The sequence below is a fragment of the Rhamphochromis longiceps genome, linkage group LG5 (genome assembly GCF_057381845.1).
Source record: "Rhamphochromis longiceps isolate RC_006_pf linkage group LG5, R_longiceps_female_GT1.1, whole genome shotgun sequence".
Classification (NCBI taxonomy): domain Eukaryota; kingdom Metazoa; phylum Chordata; class Actinopteri; order Cichliformes; family Cichlidae; genus Rhamphochromis; species Rhamphochromis longiceps.
In genome coordinates this window covers 29,997,346-30,023,037 of record NC_140561.1, presented here as the reverse complement: position 1 = coordinate 30,023,037, position 25,692 = coordinate 29,997,346, and the positions used below count along the sequence as shown (strand labels likewise).

The 25,692-nt window shown below is 36.6% G+C and overlaps 1 protein-coding gene across 5 annotated transcripts in view; it reads left to right on the top strand.

Moving 5' to 3' along the window:
* The window catches only part of ptprt (protein tyrosine phosphatase receptor type T), a 331,722-nt gene that overhangs the window by 162,752 nt on the left and 143,278 nt on the right, over window positions 1–25,692 (top strand). For all 5 annotated transcript variants that reach the window (XM_085407122.1, XM_085407121.1, XM_085407120.1 and 2 more), the window contains exons 11-12: window positions 2,185–2,294; window positions 23,099–23,300. In XM_085407122.1, the coding sequence (XP_085263248.1) occupies window positions 2,185–2,294; window positions 23,099–23,300 (312 nt within the window). The remainder of the gene's footprint in view (window positions 1–2,184; window positions 2,295–23,098; window positions 23,301–25,692) is intronic.

Sequence of the window (25,692 nt, the reverse complement as noted above, 5' to 3'; positions counted from 1 at the left end):
AACTGCGTGTTTCTGCTTTTATGTGTAACGCATTGTGTGAATTGGTGAGTTCGACTGTTTGACAGCTTCACTCCCAGATGAGATGTCTGACACCTCTTCTCTGTCTGTGTACCTCCATGAAGACATGTGAAAGCCTGCCTCATCCTGAAAACCCCACTGATACACTCACACTCTTGTTACTAGGTAGATTTTAATGAGTCAACTGTCTTTGTACACAAGTAGTCCTGTCTGCGCTTTCCTGTACAGACAGGATCCTCATTGCTCAGTATCTTTTGACCCCACAGTTTATAATTTGATTAACAACCTTTTACACCGATAACCATTCACTTCACTCCAACTCATTGGATTTGAAATGCAGTGTACTCAAGCTGTTCGGAAACACAGTTTTTATTTTTCAAAAAAAAAAAAACTGCAGTCCATAATAAAATATTTGTGATCAGTGGTCAGATTTAGTCCATCAGTTATTCAAATATTCCATTGGCAGAATTTCTTAATTCACAACACAATCATTAAACAGTTTTGATTAATTAAAAACTAAAGCATTGAGGACATTGCTTTATAATAGACTAACAGATAGTAAAGTAATTCACCTTGAGATTAATAAATCCAGAAGAAATCACATCTTCTGAGCAAGTGTCAATACAGTCAACTGATCTTAGTTGAACTTAAGGGTTGAAAGTAAAGATGTGTTCATCACAATCAAAGAACAGGATGGATACCAAATGTCTGGAAGAAGAGATCATTTACTGTAAAATATCCTTAAATGATAAATACACAAAATGCGCGTCTTGCTGAACTTTGAATCAAATCATTAACACAGATAAAAGTTTCTCCCTTACTAGAGACAGTTGGTCCATTGACATTGAATTGGTAATTGACTTTGTAAGCTAATAAAATTTTATGTTTGAGGCTTTTCATTCCAGTGAGTTTGATTTGGATGTAGCGTTCCCAGCAGTGAGCCAGAAAATCTGCCCATAGCCCAAGAAAATCTCAGTGGCTGCTGTCTTTTTTTTAATCTCAGCAGTTGTTCCATTATTCACTGACTACAGGGTGCTTCAAGATGTATCTCTACATGACATTATTACAGCTTGTCTGTCTCCCATTCATCTTAGGATGACACTGGGTTCATTTTACAAATTACCGCTGAGCTGCACAATAATATGGCAATACCTAAAAGTCGTAGGTTGTCGTTAAACTTTCAATATGCGTAGTTGATGTTGAACTGCTAATTAAGACACATTTCTCAGGAAATCACATTACGTATGACGTTATGTCCTCATTTTCATGTGATAAAATATCAATATCCGCTGGACGAGACTATATCTATGTTAAAAGAATAATTCTTTTAAAATAAGAATTCTTTTAACATAGACTGGTATTGCTGCATGTCAGCAAAATATTTCATTCTTTCACACTATAAGAAATATTGTGAAATATCCTATCATACCTAATAGTTGCAAATGTCCTCCATTTATCAAGTTTTCCAGATCAAACAGTGTTTCTCACACTGCCTCAAAGGGAGAAAAAAGCCTATAATTAAATTTCAGGTAATTGAATATTTTTACCTTCTGAGACATTTGAAACTTTTGGACTCAAGAAATTTAATTAAATCATGAGAAGCTGAACTGTAATTTAGTGTAATTTAATATACCTCTCTTTACTTCTGATTCTGATTCCATAGTTCTTTTTACTCCCTCCCTTTAATATTTAGAGTCACTGAACCCGAGATGTGCTATTTAGTTATTACATTGCACATCGGCCTTTTTGCTTATGTCTATCTCAATTTGTGTTTTTCAACTGGTACTCTGTATTCGAGTGCTAACTGCTCTTTTGGGGATTATTAGAAATGGACTCAATGATTGTGTGGATTCATTTTCTGGAAAGTTGACTTTCTTTACAACCTAAGACATTTTAGTGAGATTGACAATTAGATGGTAATGTCAGAAAACAATGAACATTTTTATTTTATTGTAATATTGTAATATAATTACTATAAATACATTTCATACTTCTAAAATAGTTTATAATCTCTGCTGTAATACCTATACTTTATTAATACTTTTGTCACATACATATGTTTGTGAACCAGTTATTTGAATATAATTTTATGTACATTCTTCAGATATGAGTACATATTTGTGTTGTAATGTATTATTATACTTTATGTACTTGGTGTCTTTTCAGTTCCTGGATCAGTGCCTATGGAATCTCTGCAGAATACGCCATATGAAGAAAAGATCTTCATGCAGTGGAAAGCTCCCAACGAGACCAATGGAATCATCAAATTGTATGAGGTCAGTGAAAGACTTCAAAGAACATCAATGGGAGTTATAAAAATGAGCAGATGCACGGGTAGATAGATTGAAGGAAGGACGAAAGCAAGGGAGGGAGGAAGGAAACATCCAGTTGCTTACAAAACATCAAACACAAAAAATAACAAATACAGATGTAATTGGGCACACCACAGTAATATTGTAACAGAATTATGGAAAGGTGAAAAACTTGTAGTGATGTAACAGTTTCAAATTATTCTAACCACTGTGCATAGTGTATACTGAAGTACAAGGTACTGCACAAAAGTACCCCAAAAGAAGAGTAAATGTGTAGGGATCAGTGGCTTAGTGCTGGTTTGCAGAGTCCTGCTGAAATACCACTATATGTCTTTCCCTGTCTCCTATATTAAGATGCTTTAATGATTAAACGTATGAAACACAGCAATTAGTAAAAAAGCAATTCTTTTTTTTAATGCATGACAACATTTTCTAGAGTATCGGATCTTTACAAAAATCATGCAGGCACGTTCTGAGTCTGTGGTTGTGCTTTTGTGTTTTATAGTGACAGAGGGGTGCATGATTGTGCATTAGGCAAACTTGTCAGTACGTATTTGTTCATTTGCCTTTAAACTTATATGAACTTCAGTGACACTCCAGTCTAAATACAAAGGGTTTAATGTGATATCAGCCCACCTTTTGCAGCTATAGAAGCTTCAACCTTTCTGGGGAGGCTTTCCACAAAGTTAAGGAGTATGTTTATGGAAATTTTTGACCATTCTTCCAGAAGCGCATTTGTGAGGTCAGACACTGATGTCGGACAAGATGGCCTGGCTCACAGTCTCTGCTCTGTTGGGTTGAGGTCAGGACTCTGTGCAGTGCCCTCTCCACCAAATTTTATACTTGTCACAATACAGTCAAACAAGTACCATTCTCCTGGCATTTAGTTCCACTTTGTCGTAATCCCAGCAGTTTATGTAGTTTTGAAAATCAAGCGTCTAAAGCCTAGGTGCCTGTTATTGTTTTATAAACACGCTGGAGCCTTAAATGTCAGGATACTGATAAATGAAATGACTTAAATGTAAGATACCTAAATTATATACATATAAAGAAAAATCAATCCTCATTATGCTTTCTAAGATGTTTGTTAAATTTGCCAAATTCAGCCTGTAGCACATTGACGCTTGCTAACAGGCACAACATTCAAGAGCTTTTACTCCCTAAATGGATATCTTTCTGGAATTAAACCACTGAATTGTGACTACTGTAAAGCAGAGGGTTGCAAGCATGATCCCAGTTTGAGTCTGATCTTGTGTCTCATTTCACCTTGGCTGACCTTTTTTGCAGCTTTCTCTCTTACTATAGCTACAGAAACAATATTTGACTTGTTTGTTTCGGACCGAGATAGATAGAGAATGTGGTTTAAGGAAAGAGAGGAACTCTTTAAAACACATTAATTTGTAAAACTAATTAGATGCATGATGTTTAACGATATGAAATAAGACAAGTTAAGATGAACTGAGAATGAAATATATAATATATATATATATATAATATAAAAAATGATGTTCAGATTAATGTGGTGTTTAACTGAGGCACTCTTCACAATGCAGCTACAGCTGATTCAGATTTGTCATTCGTGGCATCCCATTTCTATCTGTCTGAGACTGGCTTGTTGTGATGGGTTTATTTCAGTGCTTGTTTTGTGTTGTGTTGTATATACTAATTCCACCAAAAGGAAAGTATAAACACTTGGGCAATAAGCCCCATCTCATACTGCATCTCAGAGTTTGTGGATGGGGTTGAAGTCCCTAAACGAGGGCTTGAAACCAGTCTAGAAAATGTTGTTTTCTGTAGCATTACGATTCTCTTCATTTGTACTAAGGGGCTATCCCAAACCAAGGAACACCGCCCCAAAGGAGGCTGTCATTATGCTTTTGGACCCACGTGCATACAGTGTATACTGTATGTACGTTTGTACATAAGAATGTATATTATCCATTAAACCGTTGTCTTCAGCTGGATTGGGCTGGAGTATATACCAGCTAAGATGGGGCGAGAAAAGCGATATACCCTAGATAGGTTACTTATCACAGGGCTAACACAAACAACCATTCACAACCCACATTCACACATTTTGGCTTCTGGACTTTTGTAGCCAATTTCAAATCACCAGTTTAACTAATATTAATGTCTTTGGACTGTGGGAGGAAGCTGGTGTACCTGGAACGTTCTAACTCCGCAAATGGATTCAAAACCAGGACTTTATTGCTACAAGGCAATGGTACTAACCATCACACCTGTGCCTTGTGCATTCTTCTGCTCCCAAGTGCCATATAGGAGAAAAAAATGCAATAATTAAAAAAAAACTTTTTAGCCGGATGTCTTGTTTGTTTTTCATTCATATGGTCTTATTTTTAAAACTAGGTGATACAGGGAAACACAAGAACAGTGTTTTCTCTCTAACCACTGACAGTTCATATTTATATCAAATATAGTTTCATCCACGAATAATTGACATATATGACCATAAATTCAGGATTAAATGTAAATTATCATAAAGGGAAAGTAGAAAGTCTAAGTCGCAAGACAAAGTGGGAGAAAGACTTATTCTTTGACAGTCTTTTATACAGTGGTTGGAACTGAGTGAGATAGGTGTGCGTGCGTGTGTGTGTGTGTGTGTGTGTGTGTGTGTGTGTACGTTTATTTGGGTTGAAGTTGAGTCCTCTATCTAATGAATTATTGACCCGTTCTTGGTCTGTTGTCTGCCTCTTATATCACTGCATCAAGGAGCTACCTCACATCAAGACCTGGAAGGGCGCTTGTGTGCGCGTCTGAAAGAGGGAGAGAATGAGCTACCAAGGAAAGAGATGTTGCTTTAAAAAAGACCAACTAGTCTCCACATGTGTGTATTAAGTGTATGAGGACTTTAAAGTGTATAATCCATAAACTGTGAATAAAGGATAGATGTAACGACTGTTACATAGCCCGCCAATTAGTGAAGGTCCACATTTAAATGACTGATCCACGTGTGTTCAGACCGTCAGTCTTTTAAAAATATATATTTAGAAGAGATGTGGGATAATACTGACTGAGAAACTGAGAAAAGTATAGCCTGACTTATTGTCTCCTTAACTATAATTAATAAAGACTATAAATCCATCAGAAAAGGTAGTTATTTCATCCATAAATCTAGTAACCAGGAGCTTTGTTCTGCCACAGACAACAACACTGGCTTTTGTCTTTATAACCTATACAGAATTTATTTTCACAGATAGTTACAATTTTTTTTCACTAAAAAAGGTAGAATATTTGCTGTGCAAGTTAGAAAGTCATCTTTCAAGCTGCATCCGGAACAGCTTAATTTTTGTAGTTAGTTGTAAAATCTGTAAATATTAAGCACACACTAAACAGATGTTACAGTTATAAAGCTGGGTTGCTGTAGGTTAGATTAGTAACTAACGTATTGTATATTTTAGCTGTAGATTATTCCTCTTGTCTTGCAGATTTACACATCTTGTAACACAGAAGGCAAATCTTATTTTGAGAGCATCTTCCAAAGATATAATTATCCCTATTTTCTCTCAAACCCCTTATATTTACTACCATCAATCTCCAGTCTCTTCTCTCATTCTACACCTCTAAAAGACCCCTTAGTACCATGTCTGACACTTCCATTAGACCTCAACCCAGAGCCTGAAAAAACAAAACAAAACAAAAATGTCCTCAGTCTATGAACCTCCTTGGGACCATCATCAGTTTCACCTTGTTTGATATTAATGAAATCAACACCAATCTAAGCTCTCTGCCCTCTCTGCCTGGTAGAGGCGGCACGACTCAGCATCATCTGTTAAACATATCAGAGCCTCAACATAATGCGCTGCTATTAGAGATAATTACTATAATTGCAGCTATTGACAGGATTAAAGGCATCATCTGCAACATCTAAAGGGCCTCTTGTTGTGTCCTATTCTGTTCTGTTGTCTCTTGTGTGTTCCTTTTTTCCCCTCTGCGTCCTTTTCAGGATAGAAACCAGATGAATTACACCTAGGACAAAGAGGGGATTGAGGAGTATGGAGAAAAACTGGGGGGTGGGCTCAGGGTAGCTTTGTGGAGGTGGGAAATGGTGCAGAGAGATAAGGAGAATGGGAAGAAGGAAGGCAGAAGTGTGAGAGAGAGATAAAGCATTCAGTGAGCAAGTTGAAATCTGACCAGAAGACATAGTTCTTACCATACAGCAAGATTACAGAAATTAATCAGTGTGCAAATATGATCACTCCATCTCTTGTATCTATTACCGTAATTGCAGCTAATTACAGGATTAAAGGACACATCTGGGTAAGATCTAAAGGGATCCCCCACTCCTCCCCCACTCTCTCTGGTGCTCCATTCATTTGAGAAAATGAGAATAATGTCTGGAGAAAAAGGGATGCAAAAAGAAGTGTAATGTTTGGTTGCAGGTGAGGTAGGAAAGGCAAAAATGAAACAGCATATAATTTATTAATATATATTGCTCAAAAAAAGAGAAGATGACATACAATCAAGTGAAAAAAAAGTTTTTACAGGATTAATTCAAAAACCCTTAAAAAACTCTGTACACCCTGTGATTCAGTAGCTTATAGAACCATCTTCCTCTTTAGCAGCAATAACCAACTAAGAAGTAGTTGGTGTGAGGTACTTTTTAATAAAGGTTGTTGTTGTTGCTAATCATTTTATCAAATGCATTTGATTACCAGCAATTGGCTGCAATCATCATCAGTAAAGATGTACATAGTTTTTCACAGGACTACAAAAAGTCCTAATACAAGGTATTATCCTAATCTTCTTAGATTAGTATGGTGCATTTAATTAGCTCTTAATCTGACTATGGTGCTTGTATTAGCTGATATTTATCCCCAGTAAGAGTACAAATTTTCATCAGTCTTTCCAACCATCCCCATGCACTAAGCACAAGAAAAATCCAGTTAATTGCTTATATGTAACCTCCTTTTTTCTAAAATTAAAAAATCAATAAGCAATTTTTGAGCAAGTCGTTTATTTAAGGTCTTTTCTTCTCCTCCTTGGAAGTTTACAGTGAGTTCAAAGCTGAAATATTTATTTTATTTTATTTTTTAACATTAATATTCTGGAATTTGCATGGTAAATTTTAATTGGTACTCAGTTTGGTCGGTAGATGTCAGGCAGTTAGATTTTTTTCTGCAATTAGGTTAAATGTTGGAGTCGTGAATATTGGCTTAAAACTGTTAATTTGAGAACTCTTGATGGATTTTTATTTTTAATGTTCTGCTGGGCATGGGAAAAGGCCAACTTAAATACCTTTGAAAAAGAAAGCCAGTGAACAACTAAAGGCTTCCACTGGTTTATATGAATCTATATTTTCCCTGCAACTTTACCAGGCCTCTGTGAGACCTCAGATAATACACAGTTATTGATGGTTACTGAACTGAGCAGAGGTGCACTCAAAAACACACTTGCACACACACAGATCATGGCCCTGTCAATCCCTTCTTTGATTGCCTCATCAGACCATTCAAGCATCACTGGTCCTCTCTGCTAGTCCTCACCTCCCTGCTGGTCTCTGCAGAGTTATTTCTGAACCCCTGCTTGTTAAACAGATGCTGGTGCTAACATTGATTAGAATCAAGCAGAGTAGCAAATCATGGTTTGACCAACTAGCAAGTGAGAGCATTTTATATTTAGGTCTAATATGAAATGGAATATATATATATTCCATCAGTAGTGAAGAAACAGTTTGTGTTTCAGAATTATAACCTCCTAGAAAATGCTTCAGGTATATGGATAATAAAAGTTAATATGGTTCCATTTCATTTTCTTAAAATTAATGTCAAGCATTAATTGAAAAGCTACTAATTAATAAATTTAATTAGTCCTTAACAACAGAAACTGTAGATCAGAAATCAGTCATTATGCATTCTTTTAAAGGCAACAATAACTGTATCATGACTGCCCAACTCCATGCAATGATGCATTTCAGGTCTGACCCACATTCCCAAAATCCATCTGCAAGATTGGGGTAAGAATATGAGTGTTTCCTGACAAACCTCTGAGTTGTTTAATCCAACACACCGAAGAAATTGGTGACTAGTATGGTATGTAGTTATTCTTGTCTGGTCCTGTGTGCAAATAACTTTACCTTCCAACTCTCTGCGGATAGAGGTTTTAATCAATCACAGAAATAAATACTGGCAACCAGTCTGGCATTTAATTCAGTTAGTTACTCTGTTCCAAGCTGTGGATTTCTCTAGATACAGCTGACCATGTAGTACAGTAACATTCTCTCCCCATATTGCTGTTTTCTGAACAAAGAAATGATTCCTTCTCATTAGGAGAACATCAGTTGCATAGCATAATCTTGGTATTCGTTCTCTCTACTATTTACTGAGGAACAGAAGTGGCTCACCTCACCTACATAACCTCAAAATTCTAATGGTGCAAGCAAGGTTATTATCGCATGATTGAAATTGAAAACTAATACTTGAGCCATGCTATAGTCATGCTACAGGTTGGGAAAACTAGCTTCTAAAAGAGGCCTTTAATTCCTTTCAGATAATTAATAAACTGATTATTGACCAGTTGATGCCATATCAATAAGTGCATGTAAATTCTCCATTGGTGTTATCCTCCCCAGTATCGCACCAAAGCATGTGACAGATCTGCCACTCCCCTATGATGTCAGTGTTGTGTTTTTTCCTCAAACAAGTTTAAAAAAATGGACGTAATACAAACAATGGATGTAATATACTTAACAATTAAACACATGGCAAAGACCCAAGTCTCCTGTAAAAGTCCAACAAACCCCATGACCTTTAAGTACGGGTTTTATATTAATTCAGCAAACTTTCATGCGTATTGTTGAAGCCACCACCCTCAGTTATTGAAGCGAGAGTGGCCTCCCACTGACCCACCAAAGTCTTCATAGAGGGTATCTACCTGGAGTATCTAATGAGTTATAATAGCTATTTCTGCTTAACGTTAATAATATTCAAAGCAGCCTATAAATGAATTCAAGAAAGAAATGAGTGTTCTGACATAAATGACTAAATTCTGAAAAGCATATACAAAATTACAGATTTTGTATAAGAAATACAAAAGCAAAAATCTGTTCCTTTTGCAGCAAAATTCATTGAAGTCATAGTTGCCTAGTAATTCTAGACTTTGAGTTATGACTTATGCCATAGAGCATTTAATATAGGAGATGAAAAGACAGGTTAAGGGAAACTGTTCACACACATAAATGCCCCAGGGCTGCCTTGCATTCTTCTTTTTTCCACACGATCTGAAGTATTTCAGAAGGCGAGAAGTATGGGAAGGAAGGGAGAAAGAAAAATGACAAATAAATTGAACAAGCATGCAGATCTTTAATTCCCCCCCCCCCCCCCCCCCCCTCCACTTTCACAGTGTAAACAGAGCCAGAATCAAGACATAAATGCTAAAGAAGCAATCTCATCTAAGCCATTAACTTCTATCCATCTTGTGTTTTACCCTTCTCTTTTCTCTCTCTCTCTGTGTATTGTTTTTCTTTTTTGTCAATAATGGGCTATATTTAGTGTAGCTTGAAAGTCCTTAAGCTGATGACCCCATTTACTCTGTCACACTGCCTGTCTGGCCTGTAGGGGTATGGCCTAGTATCACTTACACCTTTTTCAGTCTATGTGCCCTTCACTACACTGCATGCAGCCTCTTTTCTTTTGCATGTGTGTGTGTTTGAAATATTTATTATTTTTATGATTTTACTTTATCATGGTGATATCCACACCATAACACTATATTATAAAAACAATTCACTAACAATAGAATCTCTTTTTGATTTTTAACATTTTACAATATGCTACGAGAACATATATCCCAATTTGTCACAGTTTTTCAACTGCATATTCATGCCCTCAAACTTTAACTTTGTCGGTATCTGATTTATCCTGTAAGATAAAGTTATCTCACTAAAAGCTGCCATAAATGTTGCAATGATGGAATCAGACATATCGGTCTGCAACTGAATGGGGTCATCTTTGCAATTAAAAGCAATCTATTTATGATAATAGAGCAATTTACTGTATTATCAGATAAATGTGCTGTCTACATAGACAGAAATGCACATTTAACCATTGTTTTTCTGTCCAGCAACCTTCCTGCACTAACCAGAACACAACCAGCTTGTAGCCACTTGAGTCAAATGCCCTTGAGTTAAGACTCATTCTGACTGATGTCAACATATTGGCAGGTCTTTTTATTTATAGATTAGATAGCAATTATTCGCAAACCTCACTCTCTCTGGGAGTGATTGCAGTTTGCCCAAATCAGACTGACTGTTTGCATCAGTTTGCATTCTGTTGTGCAACCTATGCAATTACTTTGTGATCAAAAGTGATTGTGAGCATGCAACACCCTCAGGCTCTGAGCAAACTTTTAGTCACCACAATATACAAGAATATGAAACAGAACCCCCACAATCACTAAGCCACTGCTTTTATTTTATTTATTTATTTTTTGGTTCATACACGAAGGTTATTGTCCTATAATTACTCATGTGAGTATTTCTACACTAGGTGTGTGTTCGGTGTTGGATTGTTTTTTGGTTGAACTGAGTTAATGTGTGTTTGTTTGGCTAATGTTATCTCAAGATGGTGTTACATGAAATGAGCCCTATAATTGATAGTATTCTCAAAGCATTTAAATTATTTTATTATTATGATATTTCATGTCCCTGTATCAATACAATATCCCCATGCAAAATATTGCAATATTATCCTGTACTATCCATGAAAATAAGCAACTTGAACTTTTGCACTGATAACTAATTCGTATATAACAGCAGTATAGGAGAGTTTTCCGGTTTAACTCTTTTTTTTTTTTAGTAACTAAAAATCCATGTTTTGTTTATTGAAAGACTTGAGTTTTCACTTTTAGACAAGTGGTTTTTTTTGTTTTGTTTTGTTTTTTAAATTTAAATCTATCTATTCAGGATAGTCAGCATCAGTTTGAACTGCAGTGTTCTGAAGAAGTGCTACATTAAAAATGTAGGGGTCATTGAGCTCCAAAGCCAGTGGAATAATTTTATCATCATGTCAAAACAATATGTCTAGTAAAAAATGAACCAAGAAACTTTAGCATTAAAACTAACTGAGCAAAAAACACATTAACGTCAGGCAACACAGTAAGCCTATCTAAGCGTACCATGCAGGCCTTGTTGCTACACAACTACTCCTTTAATACTTGCACACTTCCAAGATAAATGAAAGTAAATGTCCCAAAACCAAAGTCTAAGTAATTATAAGTAAAACAGTAAACTTTGTTGGAAGTAGAGAAAAACTTTAGATAAAACCAAAAAAAAAAAATCCTGTTAGGCTTTGAGTGAGGTTATTGGCAACGCAATGAAGCAATGTTGTGTGCTATTTTCAACTTTGGGGAATTTTTTTTCATGTTTATATGCCCCTAAATAATACAATTACAGGTGTTGGTGATAACGTGTAATTACAATAATTATTATTATTAACCTTTATTTAACCAGGAAAAGTCCCATTGAAATTAAAAACCTCTTTTGCAAGGGAGTCCTGGCCAAGAGGCGACAACACGTTGAAATTACAAAGTTACATACATATTATAAATAACAATTACATTTTAAAAACATTTTTCTCTGGCTCTCTCAATCTGGACTTAAAAGCATTTAATGAAATAAGATCTGCTATCTTCCAGTCTTTTAAGGTTGTCGTGATATACCAGGACTTTTGATAACCAATAAATTTATATTACATTCAATGTTAAAATACTATAAACAATCCACCCACAGCACAGACTGTTTATCATGGCTCTCTTTTTTCCAGCAACTCCACTTGAGCCTCAGCTTATCAACACATTTTATGGCATCAATTATCTGTTGCTGCTGTAACTTCTGTCATACATTGGGAGATGGGTGGATTGGATAGGTTGGATGGGTTGTTGTCCCACAATAGCCTACCCAAGTTAGACAAGAGTCACTGACACGAATGAAGTTAAGCACTATAGACTGTTCATTTTATTACTCTTTTCTTTCTGTTATTTGCTGCCACTCCTCCCCTTTTTGTCTCCTTTCCAAGGATTTAACATGAAAACCCGTAATACTAAACTACTGTGTTCTGTGTTAAAAAATTTTCTTTGCATAATTAAGGATAATTTTAATTGAGCAAAAAACCATTTTAATTGTTTCAACTATATAACAAAAAGATTCAGAAAAAATGTGTTACAACAGAAATAGGTGTGATTCCAAAATTAATTCTGTATATATTTTAATTAATTCAGTTATGTCACACTAAGTTAATTAAAAAGTTGAAAAAAGTAAATTAAGTAAAGTATAATTGAACCTTTTATTTAAAAAAAATATAATATGTTATAGAGAACACAGTTCTTTTTTTTTGCACTTTTAAGCTGTCTCAAATGATTTGTGTCAGACTCGCTCCACAATGTTGACCTCAGGGCATTTGCAACCATACCATCTGCTGCCAAACTCTTTGTTCTTCCAATTGATAACAGTGGTTCTTTGGGATCTTGTATTCTCTATGTTTGTATTTTGCATGTTATCACAATAAGATGCTACAGTTTAACATCTTACGATTATAAACAATAAAAAAAATACATCACAAAAATAAATGTGAAATAAAGGAGTATCAGTAAATGTAGATCTATAAAAATATACTGAAACTGTGAAGTAAGATCACTTTAATCTGTCTCCCTGTAGTCAAAAAGAAGAGGATTATATATTTAGTCGCAGTAATACAAACACACACAGGCATACTGTCTCATACACACACACAGGCCTTGCACAAGGGGGTAATAGTCAGAGAGGATTATCCATCCCCCATCGCTACGCAGGATTAGATGCAACCTTCTAATCTCTCAAGCATTACGACTTCTTGATGTACAGCCAATGAGGGCTACAGTCCCATTTCTCTAGCCAATCACATGCTCCTCAAGAACCCCACAAGTCAACTCAAACCAGCTCCTCAGTTGGCAATTACAAGTGTTTTGGCTCCCGTACTTATGAAAATTTTATTCTCACTTTTTAATATTTTACTTATTTTTTCTCACATATTAGCTCAGCTGTGCACACCTTTGCTATAAATGTAATGTTTTATGAATGTTACTGTAGGCAGTGTTTACTAAAAATTCACAGTGATCACATTTAATAATTTTAACAAAGATAGTCTGTATTTTTAAATTAAGTTCATATTTGGATGGACCTGAACTGCGAGGTGTAACAACCAATAGCTGTCCAAATCTAATGGGGAAAATTGCCAGACTTTAGAAGCAGTTGCAAGATAAAGTGACTGATAAATGAATCCAGAATTGAAATTGGTATTTTTGCGTTATATTATACCAGACAGTGTTGTGTAAGACAGTGTACAAGAATTTGCCATGTTGTTGATGTAAATAAATTTGTTAATTTTATCAGACAGTTTGTACTTTTGTAGACCAAATATGGTGACATAGGCTACCACACAGCTATCAGGTGGGCAAAGGACTTACACCTTTGAGTATAGGGCTAAAAGCAGGACGTTTTTTGTGACGCTCTCAGATGCAGAATGGATGGAAGATCTTGCATTTGCTGTTGATGTGACTGCATTAATGAATGAACCACATCCCAAACTGCAACTGTCAAAGGTCTGTTTGCACATGAAATGTAAAGCCTGGTGAAAACATTCATGAGACAGTGGCAGTTTCTTTAAAGCCAAATGTGAGGTCACATTTTTACTGACCTGCCAACACTCAACATGTTAGTTCTCTTTGGATCTAAATTGATATATAAACAAACATTCTCAGTGATGTAATATGCCAAATCCAGACACAGATTCCCTCTCAGTGATGATCATGTCTATTGTACATTTCATTACCTAATTGTAATTACAAGTAGCATTTTATAAAGAGACAAAATTAAAACTGAACAGATTTGAGGTCAGCTTGGAACAACCCAATGTGTCAAAAACATGATTTTAGTTCAGTTTATCCACACACTTAGTTTCTCATGTGACCCCTTGGGGAAATTAATTGCCCTCCTTCGATCCAAAAGAAGAAAAACTAAACTTGAAAAAAAATGATGAGCTTATCACTAGTCTGTTTTTCACAGTTAAACTTCTGGTGTTTAAAAAAAAAAAATAGCACAGCACACAACACATTTCACACTTCAGTCATAAATCACTGTCAATCTGTGGTGAATATCGTGTCAGCAAATGATTTTTAATGTAGGAATGAGAGCAGAAAAAGCATTTGTTGTCTACATTAACATCTAGAGGGAGAGTGCTCGCTCTGTCACTTATCTTATCTCGGCTGGCGGGAAGTTGCTGTGTGGCTGTCAAACAGGCATTAGTGGGATGCCGATTCAGGCCGTTTCCTGTCAAACTGTCACCACTGGCTGATTTTAATGCTCCATCTCTGATTGCTTCTTCTAGAGTGAACAGAATTCTGCTCTTTGATACTTTTGTGGAGCTGGTAGTATTGATTTTCATGTGAACTTTTGGTCGACAAATGAGAGGATAAAAGAACATTTCAAGGCTCTTGTATCCTGTCATGTGTTAAATTATATACTCCCAGAACTTTTCACTCTTGCCTTCTGCCTCTTGACTGATTGAGCAACCCGATTAAGCCATTCAGACCTTTTTAGTGATTAACAGTTCAGGTCATTTAATGTTTTATTTTTGTCTACTGTTTATCTCTCATATAGTTCTCGGTAAGACCTGCTAGATGGAAGATTTATCAAGCTATATTTTGCCCTCAGCTTGGTCTATTCCGCTTATCTTTCTCTCTCTCACTTGTGTTATCAAGAGCCAGTGACAAAAATAGAGATAACACAGCTAGGAAATATTATCGGACTATTGTCTGTAGCTATTTCTATCTCCAGTTAGCTTATCTATTTGGGCACAATTGTAAAATAGGACAAGGAAAACAGCAAGCATCTCATTCCTATTTGTGTTTTTTATTCATGCATACATATTAGGATGTGTTCATCCCGCTGTGTGCAGGCATTCATTTGTGGATTATATAAGTCTTTGAATTTGTACATCTTTGTGTGTGTGTGTGTGTGTGTGTGTGTGTGTGTGTGTGTGTGTGTGTGTGTGTGTGTGTGTGTGTGTGTGTGTGTGTGTGTGTGTGTGTGTGTGTATCTTTGTATTAGCATTTGTATTGCTTCTGTGTGTGTAGTGACCCAGAATGTCTTGACAATATAAAGTCATGAGCTGGAGATGAAGGTCCCAAATGAAAACTTCAAAAAGCAGAGATGCTGAATCTTAAAACAATAGGTGCTGCCTAACTCTCAGACTGACGCAGGGTGTGTCAAGTTACACACTAAGGAGACGACGTAAAGAATTTTTTAAAAAAGTGTTAATCTATTACAACCATAGGGAAATCTACTAATTGTTTTCTTGTTATAACTTCACATTGAGAAGGTGTATAGCTTGGAAGAGTTTTTGAAGGCTTTACTATTTCGGCAAACCTCTTTGAATTTTAGAGATCAAACGCCAAGTGTGGGATGGATTTGTTTTTAAACTAAAACATATTTTTTCCTTTCTTCATTCATTCTTAACAGATTTTAAAATTATACTGAATTTCCACGCAAACCATTAGACACTGTTACTTAACGTTCAAGCATCAGCTAACGGAATGAGGCACCTGAATACGCTTTTTTTGTGACCTGCATGAACTGCAGGAGTAAGGTCACTGACTAAGGTTTTAGACAGTATCTTGGAAATTAATGTTTCAGATTATAATTAAGTGAATGGAAACTGTTTGTTGCATGTATGTTAAGTTATCTTAAAAGTCAAAATTATGGTTCAGTCATTGATCGGTAGGGCTTCATAGATTGGGTCCAAGCAAGGAAGAGTTGTGATTCACTTCAGTCATTGTCCTTTAAGGTCCAAGCCCACAGAAAGCTGTATTGCCTTTGTTCTCTTTGTTATCTGAGTTAACACTCTGCACTAACATGCTCTGCTGTGACTAACTTCAACCTTTTAACTTGGTTAGTGGTAGGTACCAGCTAACGGTGGATCTTCTGCGGGATGTCGCCTTGTTGCGAACAGAATTTATTTTGGTGTGTCTATTTGCAGAGCAAACGGCCTCTGCCAGTAAAGTCAGAGCAGTAAAGAGCAGTCTTCTCACCTCAGAAGTGAGAGCGGAAAAGAAACCCGGAACAATGGCCAGCTGTGATTTTGTCAAGCTGGTAAAAGGTGTCACTTTACAGATGCAGGAGGTGGCCTTTCACCTCCTAGGGCCACAAGGTAGTATTTATAGCAGACAAATAAATGGAGCCATTGCCTTCGTCATAGCTCCTACGAGCGACAGAAAAGAATCAGCAAATGGCAAGAACAGGTGCATTGCGTGCCATCAAAATGTTTGTTAATGTGTAAAGCTGCAGTGTAGATAAAACAGAGTTTTACTGCTGCAATCCATGGATCTGTATAAATAAGTCCTAACAAAGCAGTGGAGGGGGGGAGGTAGATCTAGGCTTACCAGTTTAGAAGAAACCAGGAATGTTCAAGTGAATTGTTCATGACTATATCAAAAAGGGAAAAAAAGAAATGAAATACTTAAAGGATACAAGGTTTATTTATGTATACAAAATGCTTGTAGCAGAGATGTGAAAATCCATTAAAGTAAATAAACCGGAGCAGAAAGAGCAAATACCTCACATAGTCTGTTCTTAATTCAACAGGACAGAGAACACTGACTCTAAGATGGTGAAGAATGAAGACACTGCATGTTCTCTAATAAAAAAAAAACAGGAGCACAGAGAACAAGAATGGAAAATAGCAAAACTCAATAGAAATAGCATTCTAGATTACACAAAGGCTCTTCAATAAACGTCCTTTATTTTCATAAACCTTGGCCGTGATTCCAAAAGCTGCAGCGAGGCATCATACACCCACAGTGTGTTTGTAATAGGCTTGACTTCTGGGTGGAAGTTATGACTTTTAGTATTCACAAGCATTTGTCTTCTGTGTTTGTTTGGACAAAATAAATACAGTATTATGTTACCATGCAGTGCACAGACACACAAACACCTGCACAAATCTAAAATTACAGGGAGTGATTTCAATATAAGATGCTCTTTTAAATGGTTTTAGACAAGTTGGTGACAAGTTGTAAAAAAAAAACTTTTTACTTTGTGATATAAACGTAATATCAAATGTTAAAAACTCATAAATAAATATTTAAAGCATACAATCTTTAGCTACAATTAATAAGCAGTTTAAAAAGAGTGTTTCTCACTTTAGAGTATTAAGATGGGTATTTATAAATAAAAAGCCATACTGCTCCTTATGACTACAGATTACAATGTTATTCTCAAATTATTAGCACCCAGAGGGACATTTGCTAATGCGCCGCTTGGGTAAAGAGCTGTGGTAATCTCTTACAAGTAGTAAACACGAGCACATAGATCTGGATGAGTTCAAACTTTGGCTAACAATTGCCAGTTATTGCTATGTAAGTGATTAGCTAGCAACCTAAAACAGCTCAATTGACCAACTTTAAGCAGCGGGTATGAAGTGTATGAGCTTGATTGGGATGTCTAACCTGAGCGTATGACTTAGTGGAATAATGATAACAAGCGTTCCCTTGAACTGACTAAATTGAGGCAGTTATATTACCAGCCAATCCCATTTGCATCGGAGCCATTCAAGTTTACCAGAGCTTGCCGTGCTGCGATTAATTCACAATTCTCTTGCATACAATGCATTGCGTTTTGGTAAATGTAGCATAGTAAGCCCACAGCTTCGAACATTCTGCTCTGACTGTATAGCACAGAATGTAAATGCACAGTAATTTCAATGTTAATCTGTTTACACTGGTAGCTTCATCAGTATTTGGGGTTAGTTAGGAATTTGAAAAGGTCACAAAGAATAAATCTTTCAGAAATCCTGATAGCAGAACTATAGTTATCAATATTTCTATGTTGATCAGTCTGGAACTGATACCAATGTAAAACCCACCCCTATTTATATGTTCCTGTTCTATTTTCCTCACCTTTCACTTTTCCCTTCTCCTGTTCCTTTGATCATTTCCTTCCATTTCTACTTCATCATCTATTTACCATTCTCACTTTCTCCTTTCCTACCCACTAATTCAATCACGCACTAACTCACACATATGTCTGCCTTCCCTCTGGTAAGTTATCCCTCAAAGACACACACTCTATTACCCAAGATGCACTGCCCCGCTGCGCGCCTGCCTTTTCATTGGCCAATAAAACAACCTGAGCTTTATAGCTCTACCAATTCCAAGTACATCAACTATAAAGGGAGAAAGAGAGAGAGAGAGAGAGAGAAGAAAGATGAGGAAAAACAAGGAAATTGTGAAGAAAAGGGAGGAAGAGAAAAAGAAAAGAGTGGCTAGAAAGAGGAAATACCCTGTAAAGGGTAGAAGACGGAGAGAAAGCAAGAGTCTACTGCTCAATATGGAAAGAAATGTGAGTGGGTAAGATGAGAGAAAAAGAGAGACGGAGCATAAAGCCTATAAAAATATAGAGAGCCATTCATGACTTATAAAATAACAGCCATCGATGTGCAAACCAAAACTGCAGCGTAGATGAAAGAGATGATATTTTATTGTTCCAGCCCCCAAGTCCCAGCCTGTATAAATAGCTATTGATTCACCATGTTTTATTCAGCCAGCCAGGCGAACTTTCAGGCCTGGGAGACGTCAGCCGGTTGTTGAAGGCAAAGCTGCTGCTCTGTCTAGGCTTTTTCTGCTGCGTTTTAGACTGTTATCTTCTATTGGCTAAAGGTTTTGTCCCAGGTTCCTCAATCTGAGAGGCACTTTAGTCATCTGTCTGGTTTGTAGCAGGGGAGTAATGTGTCGGGAAAGTGGAGGAGAAAACTTCTTATCATTTTACCATCTCAGGTCACTGGCAATAAAACTGACGAAAAAACAAAAAAAGAAGGAAGACTGGTAGAAGCATTGTTTGTGGCTTTAGGCTCTTATTTCAACTTTGGTGGGTTTTGAGGTAGTTCGATTTTAGCCAGAAAAGAGCAGCGGCCTCCAAATATCTAGACAAGGTAGAGTTTCAGTCTCGCATTAAATTCACAATAGAAGCAAAGAGCTACTGAACATAATGGGAACATTCATTCATGTCAGACCTTCTGATCTCTTTTCTAACTATTGCTATCCATAGGAACAGCTTTTCACTAGGGGACAGTGGCAATCCCAATGCATCAAATAATGCAGACAAATGAGCTCAAACTAATTATGAATCTTTTTTTCTGCTTATTAATAACATGAATGTACTGTAGCTTCTGCACCATCATATATCCGAGTCTGGGGCAGCCATTCTATTTTCTCACATATTTACATGGGCTGTGTCCCAATTCAGGGTCTGCACGCTTGAAGTACGCAATTCAAGTGCGGTTACGTCAACGCCACGTGCCGACGGCTGTCCCAATTCGAAGTGTGCTTCAAATGCATACTCCAAATGTGCCGTCAATTTCCCCAAATATTAAGCGTGGTCCGGTGCACGCTTCGTGGCCCCATATATCCCACAATTCATAGCGCGGTGGTGGGTGTGGAGAATTTTGCCGCAAAATACGGCAGAAGGGAGCGGCCGAAGAGTTTTTTTTTTTTTCCAAACTTTATTGAACTTATAAAGTGAACAGTCAGTCATTCCAGTTCAGTTTGTACAGTAGACATACAAGGCAAATAAGAGTAACAATACACAGTACAATGAAATAAGAAGGATAAATAAAGGATAAAAAAAGAAAAAAAGGGGGGGGGAATGTGACAGACTTCATAACAACTTTGTACTTGAAAGTTGTGACAGCTCATTCGTTAAACATTTCTGAATGAATTTCAATCAATGATAAACCTTTTTTATTGGAAGTTAATTTAAGAGAGTTTAAGTAATATTCAATTTCAGTCAAAAACAAATTAAATGATGGGGTTGAGTTTTGAAATTTACATTTATGTATGTGGAATTTCCCTAATAAGATGGAGCGGCCGAAGAGTGAACTGTCAAAAGTACTGAATATGACGTCACTTATTTATGTGCGAATGTTTAATAATTAAAGTCGGTCATATATCCACAAACAAGCTGAAAGTCAGTGATATATATATATATATATATATATATATATATATATATATATATATATATATATATATATATATATATATATATAGTTATTTACTAACTAATCTTAAATGACTGTTCATCACAGAAATGAAGCCCAACAATCATGTTTTACAGTCCCGTGGTGTCAGCCTCAGATACTCAACTAATCAAAGTGATGTCATGACAAAAATGAATGACCAACAAAACATTTTTCTCCTTCATTTCTGTCAAACAATGCTGTATATAACCTGTCTTGCGATTATTATCATGGTTGCTAGGCAACCTGAACAGCGCGGCGAAGCGTATACAGTCCCATTTCACAAGCCTCTCACTTCCGCACGTCTCGTACTTATAGTACGCACCGTACGTAGTACGCGTAGTGCGCGTACTTCAAGCGTGCAGACCCTGAATTGGGACACAGCCATGGTCTCCCTTACTTTGCGTCTTTCCTTTCTTCTGCTCTGTCCTGTCGTATGTCCTCACTCTTTGCATTTGTATTTGCTCCAGCACATCCATCCAAAGTCACGTATTCACACATCAGTACTACAGCCTGGGGCCTAGTTGAAGTGATGCACCCAGCTATCAATGCCTTTGATTTGACTGTTAATGGGCTGACGTGGACCACCCAACGTCCATGATTTTGAATTCCTGAATTCGTCCTCCAACAAATGTGCTATTTCACTCTAACACACTCCCATGCACACTCGAAGCTACCCATTTTCCCTTTGTGTCTATCCACATCACTTGTTTCTTTTCATGTCCTTGCTTTCTTTTCCTTATTCATTCTTGTTCAGTCTTGTTTTTATCTTCCTCTTTATCACCGTTATTATTTTCCTCGTTGTCTTCTTTTTTACTCACTCCCACTAATCTGCTTTGAGTGTATATCAATGCAGTATTCTCATTTTAAATTGAGAGTAATGGTGCAAAAGATTATCAATACATTAAATTAAAACCCTTCCTGGAATCCATAATCATCACTGTTTGATTGCACAAATGTGTTTGTGTCTAAATTAGCCTATCATCTATTCATTGCATTTCTGTTCCAAAACTTTATGCTGTTTTCAGTTTGTTTGTCCACCTTTTTCTTTCTTTTCCACCTTACCTTATAACCCCTTTGTGTCATTCTGTGCTGTTCATTCTGAAATATGACATATTGTCTTTAGTCCTGAATGCAAACTGGAGAGGTCATAGTCATGTTGTTCCTCCAGAACAGTTCTGTTGTTTTTTCCCCCTGTCTCCCTCAAAATGTTTTTATTCTTACTCAGTTATTTCTGTGTATTATGCATCTCTTAAGGAACTTTCTCCTTGTTAGTTAATGTATTTGGTAACTTTTCAGTTGATGTGAGTCATTTAGACATTTAGTGATGTGATCTTTCTAGGTGAGGTAGCTCTGCAAGTTGGCAAAAGACTTATGGCTCACTCGTTTTGTTGTTTCTGTCTCTCTGGTTCAGTCTCCTGCTCTACCTGCCTCTTTGTTTTCACTTTCACACTTTATCCAGTACGTTTTTTCACACTTTGTGGCTAAAGGACAAACAGATATGTACTCGGACAAGCACTTACACGCAACCACAAAGTGCTGAAATGTGTTTGGAGTTGATTTGCTTTTAATGTGTTTTTTCCCACCACTCAATAATCTTTTGTACTGACTGTCATTCACAATGACAGCTGTCCTCCTGTGTTTTATCGTGCGTGTTTGTGTGTGCCCATGTGTGCAGTCATTGATGGTTTCACAGTGTGGAAACTTGCCAGTAGCAACACCACGACAGACATTGACAGTTCTTTTAACAGAAGAACTATTTTAGTGTTTCTGCCAGTTTAATGGTTACGGGTCAATTTGCTCAATTTGTTCCAGTCTCAAAGTGGAGATCGTGGAGAGACACACAGACCTATTGTAAAGAGCCATCATCTCTTGAACTCCAAAAATTGATTTGTACTGCATTTAGCAGACAATTTAATAACTGATGATTGATTTACTGGATCTTTTAGATGTGTCAGTGGAGGTGTTTGGAAGACGGTGACTCCGAATTTAAAGCTTACTTTCTTTTGTTTTGTTTTTTGTTTTTTTCTGATTTGAAGATTAAAAAATAGAAGAAAGAAAATCAGTCTATTTTGATATTCTTTACAGGTTGAAATTACTGTTTATACCATAACATATTTTACCCTCTAAGACTGCACTTAAGCTGGCATTTTTGAAATTGAATCAAATCAAATGAAATGTCTAATGGGAAAATTGAACATTCATGTTGACAAAAGAAAGATCACTGATTGGAATTCCCCTCAGGCCATGCAGCATTTATAGCATTTTTCATTTTATTGGTTGGTTGTACAGCCAACTGTACACCAGCTGTACATCAGTGAATCCAAAGGATGCTGTTGCATGCCTGCGTGTACAATTAGATGAACGCATAAATGTGTTCTTTTTAAATTTTGAAGCATTATTCAACCGAACCAAACTACTTATGGATAAAAAAACGAAAACAGATATTATTGATTGAAATCAAGCATTACAAAAATTGGTTTAAACAAATTGATATCTAAAACCTCAAGTGCAACGTTAAACCAAACCTGCTTGTTCCTTCCTTTAAAAAATAAATAAATAAAAGATATTTCAGTCATGTTAAAATTAAATGAGCTATCACTTGTTTATTTAAATTGCGTGAGTGAAACAAATGTAAACAGATGAATAAATAAAGCTGAATTATGTAAGTGCATTTAAATGTAAAATTTTCCCATCTACCTCTAGATTACCTATAAGGCACTGAGCTCCTTGGACCCCAGTGCTGATCTGACAACCCAGCGGGGACAAGTTTTCAAGCAGAGGAATGAGACCCACCATCTGTTTGTTGGGCTGTACCCAGGAACCACCTACTTCTTCACCCTTAAAGCATCTACCAACAAGGGCTTTGGTCCGCCTGTCACTACCCGCATAACCACCAAGATTGCAGGTAAACAATACTGTTAGGTGTTATTTGCTTCTTAAAACATTAATACCACATACAGACAGTAAAAGCGTGTTTATTAGACAGCCTGTGTGCTGACATGTCAGTCAGTTGCACTATAAATAAGCGTTTTAATTTGTGTCTCTCTTTGTCTGAATGACCATTTGGTTGTTCTCCCATCTGGCTTTGTATCCCCCTGTTTGTGTCACCAGCCTTGGTCCACAGAAAATGTCAGTCGCTGCACAAAAAAAGGAAAAACAATCAACTTTTGTGGCAAGAATTGTGAAGTGCCCTCATATGTTAATACAGCTCTTTATTCTTGAATGAGAGAACATTATCATTTCAACTGTTTAGAGAAGGCTATGCTGTGATGCCCAAATGACAGAATGACTGATGCTAAATAAAACCCTTCAGCTCATTCTTTGTTATCTAAATCTCTCTGTGTGCCTTTCTGATTTCACATTTTGCCTTTTTTTTTTCCAACAATTCTCCTGTAAGCCCTTTACAAATCTTTTACTGGATTGTCTCTCCTTTGTGGTTTGTTTAGCTAGTTAGACCTCATTGAGGCAGTTGTGACCTTTGAAAAAACAAAAGAAAACAGAAAGCTCTGAGGAGACACTCCCTGTAAGTTTGTGCTAAACCGATAAACTCTTATGGTTACAAGTCAACTTTATAGAGAAGGAACTCTGAATAAGTATCGCATTACTGAGAATAATTTAAATTTAGGAATGAATACAAAAGCTGCAGAGTAAAATATGAACATTTAGAAATATAAACCACTCGGTATTTCACTGAAAGCTTGTCACTTCCACATTTGTCAGTCTCATTACATAGTTGACTAGCATACATAGATCTTGTGCTTTCACTTTGTTTCAAAAGAGGCTCTGTATTCAAACCACTTCACTTATCTGTATTCAGTCCTGGAGTCTGTTAAGTGCCACAACAAGTGTCCACTCTTTTACTAAAAAAAGCAGTGTGGTTTATAAAAAATGTGGCCTGAAATTGTTTTCTGTTAACGACACTATTCAACTTAGTTCAATTCCATTCGGTTTTATTGATATAGCGCCAAATCACAACAGCAGTTGCTTTAAGCTCTTTATATTGTGTAGTAAAAACCCTACAATAATACAACCCAACAATAATACAGTAAACTACAATATACGCTACCATGTGTTGACAGTATACACGTCACTTCTATTCCCTATAATATAAAAAACAAAACAAAATGTGGGTTTGTGGCTTAAAGTCAAATGCGAATATACCACTGAATCCTTGTCACAGTGCTGCTGTACACGATGAAGTCCTGACTGATCTAGAAGATGAATGCGTAATGTGTTAACAGTATGTTTTAAGTGTTGTCCTATCTGTCAACACCTACAGTGATTTTTAGTGTGACCTTTCCACCGAGCCTCTGTTCTTCCATCATCCTTTCAAAACTTAACAACACATTGCCAAGAGGAACAAAAAGGAAATGTGGTGCCTCCACACATAACAGATGTGTCTTCTTTCAAATGTCACGCCATCACCAATCTTTATTATCTCGTTCAGGAGCTACATGATGTAGAGATTTAAATTAAATGCTGCAGACACATAGAGATGGATGGACAGAGTGGCGGGGGTAGGATTCATGCTAATAACCTGAATGCCATACCAATCAGGGAAAAAAGTGTTGATGTTCTACTCAGACATTTATATGCTGCACCTCCAGTATGAGGGCATGACAGATGTGAAATTAAAATTTGAGTGTAATAGAATAGCTGTGAAGCCCTCGGCGGTGAAGCTTACATCTACTTCTTCTTTACCTTTATACATCCTGATAATGTCATTCTGGTTGAGATATACTGTGATGTTAAAAAAACAGAACATTTCATAGCAATTTAGCATTTACATGTTTTAAATCAGGGATTCGACATACACATGGGAGGGTGCGTTTTTTCTTCCATTGTTGACTCAGAGGAAACATAGCTGGCTTTGCCATATGCCCGTCCGTCTTTGTCAGTGACGAAGAAGTAGACCTCAAAGGTTGGGTTTTTTTAGACTTCTTTTTTTATTCAAGTTACATTTAATAGTTACATAAACCCTTTAAAGGCGAGACCATAAAAAAAATGTATTTGTATACTACCACAAAGGTACTAGAATGCCTTTCTGGTAATATCTTGCAAAGCACTGTTGGTGTGCATGTAAGTCAAGAAACATATTGTATTTCTGTGATTTTATACCTTTACAAACCCTTTGTACAGAGTTACTTTTGGGATTGGTTTTGGGATGTATCGCTATTTCTAAAACATGTGTCATTAGAAGGAGGATGATTGTTGGTCAGCTAGCATGTTCACTTGTTTCAAATTGCAGTCAAACCCTTTTGAGATATTGGTTTCTTGTTCAATAGGGCACAGTCTCT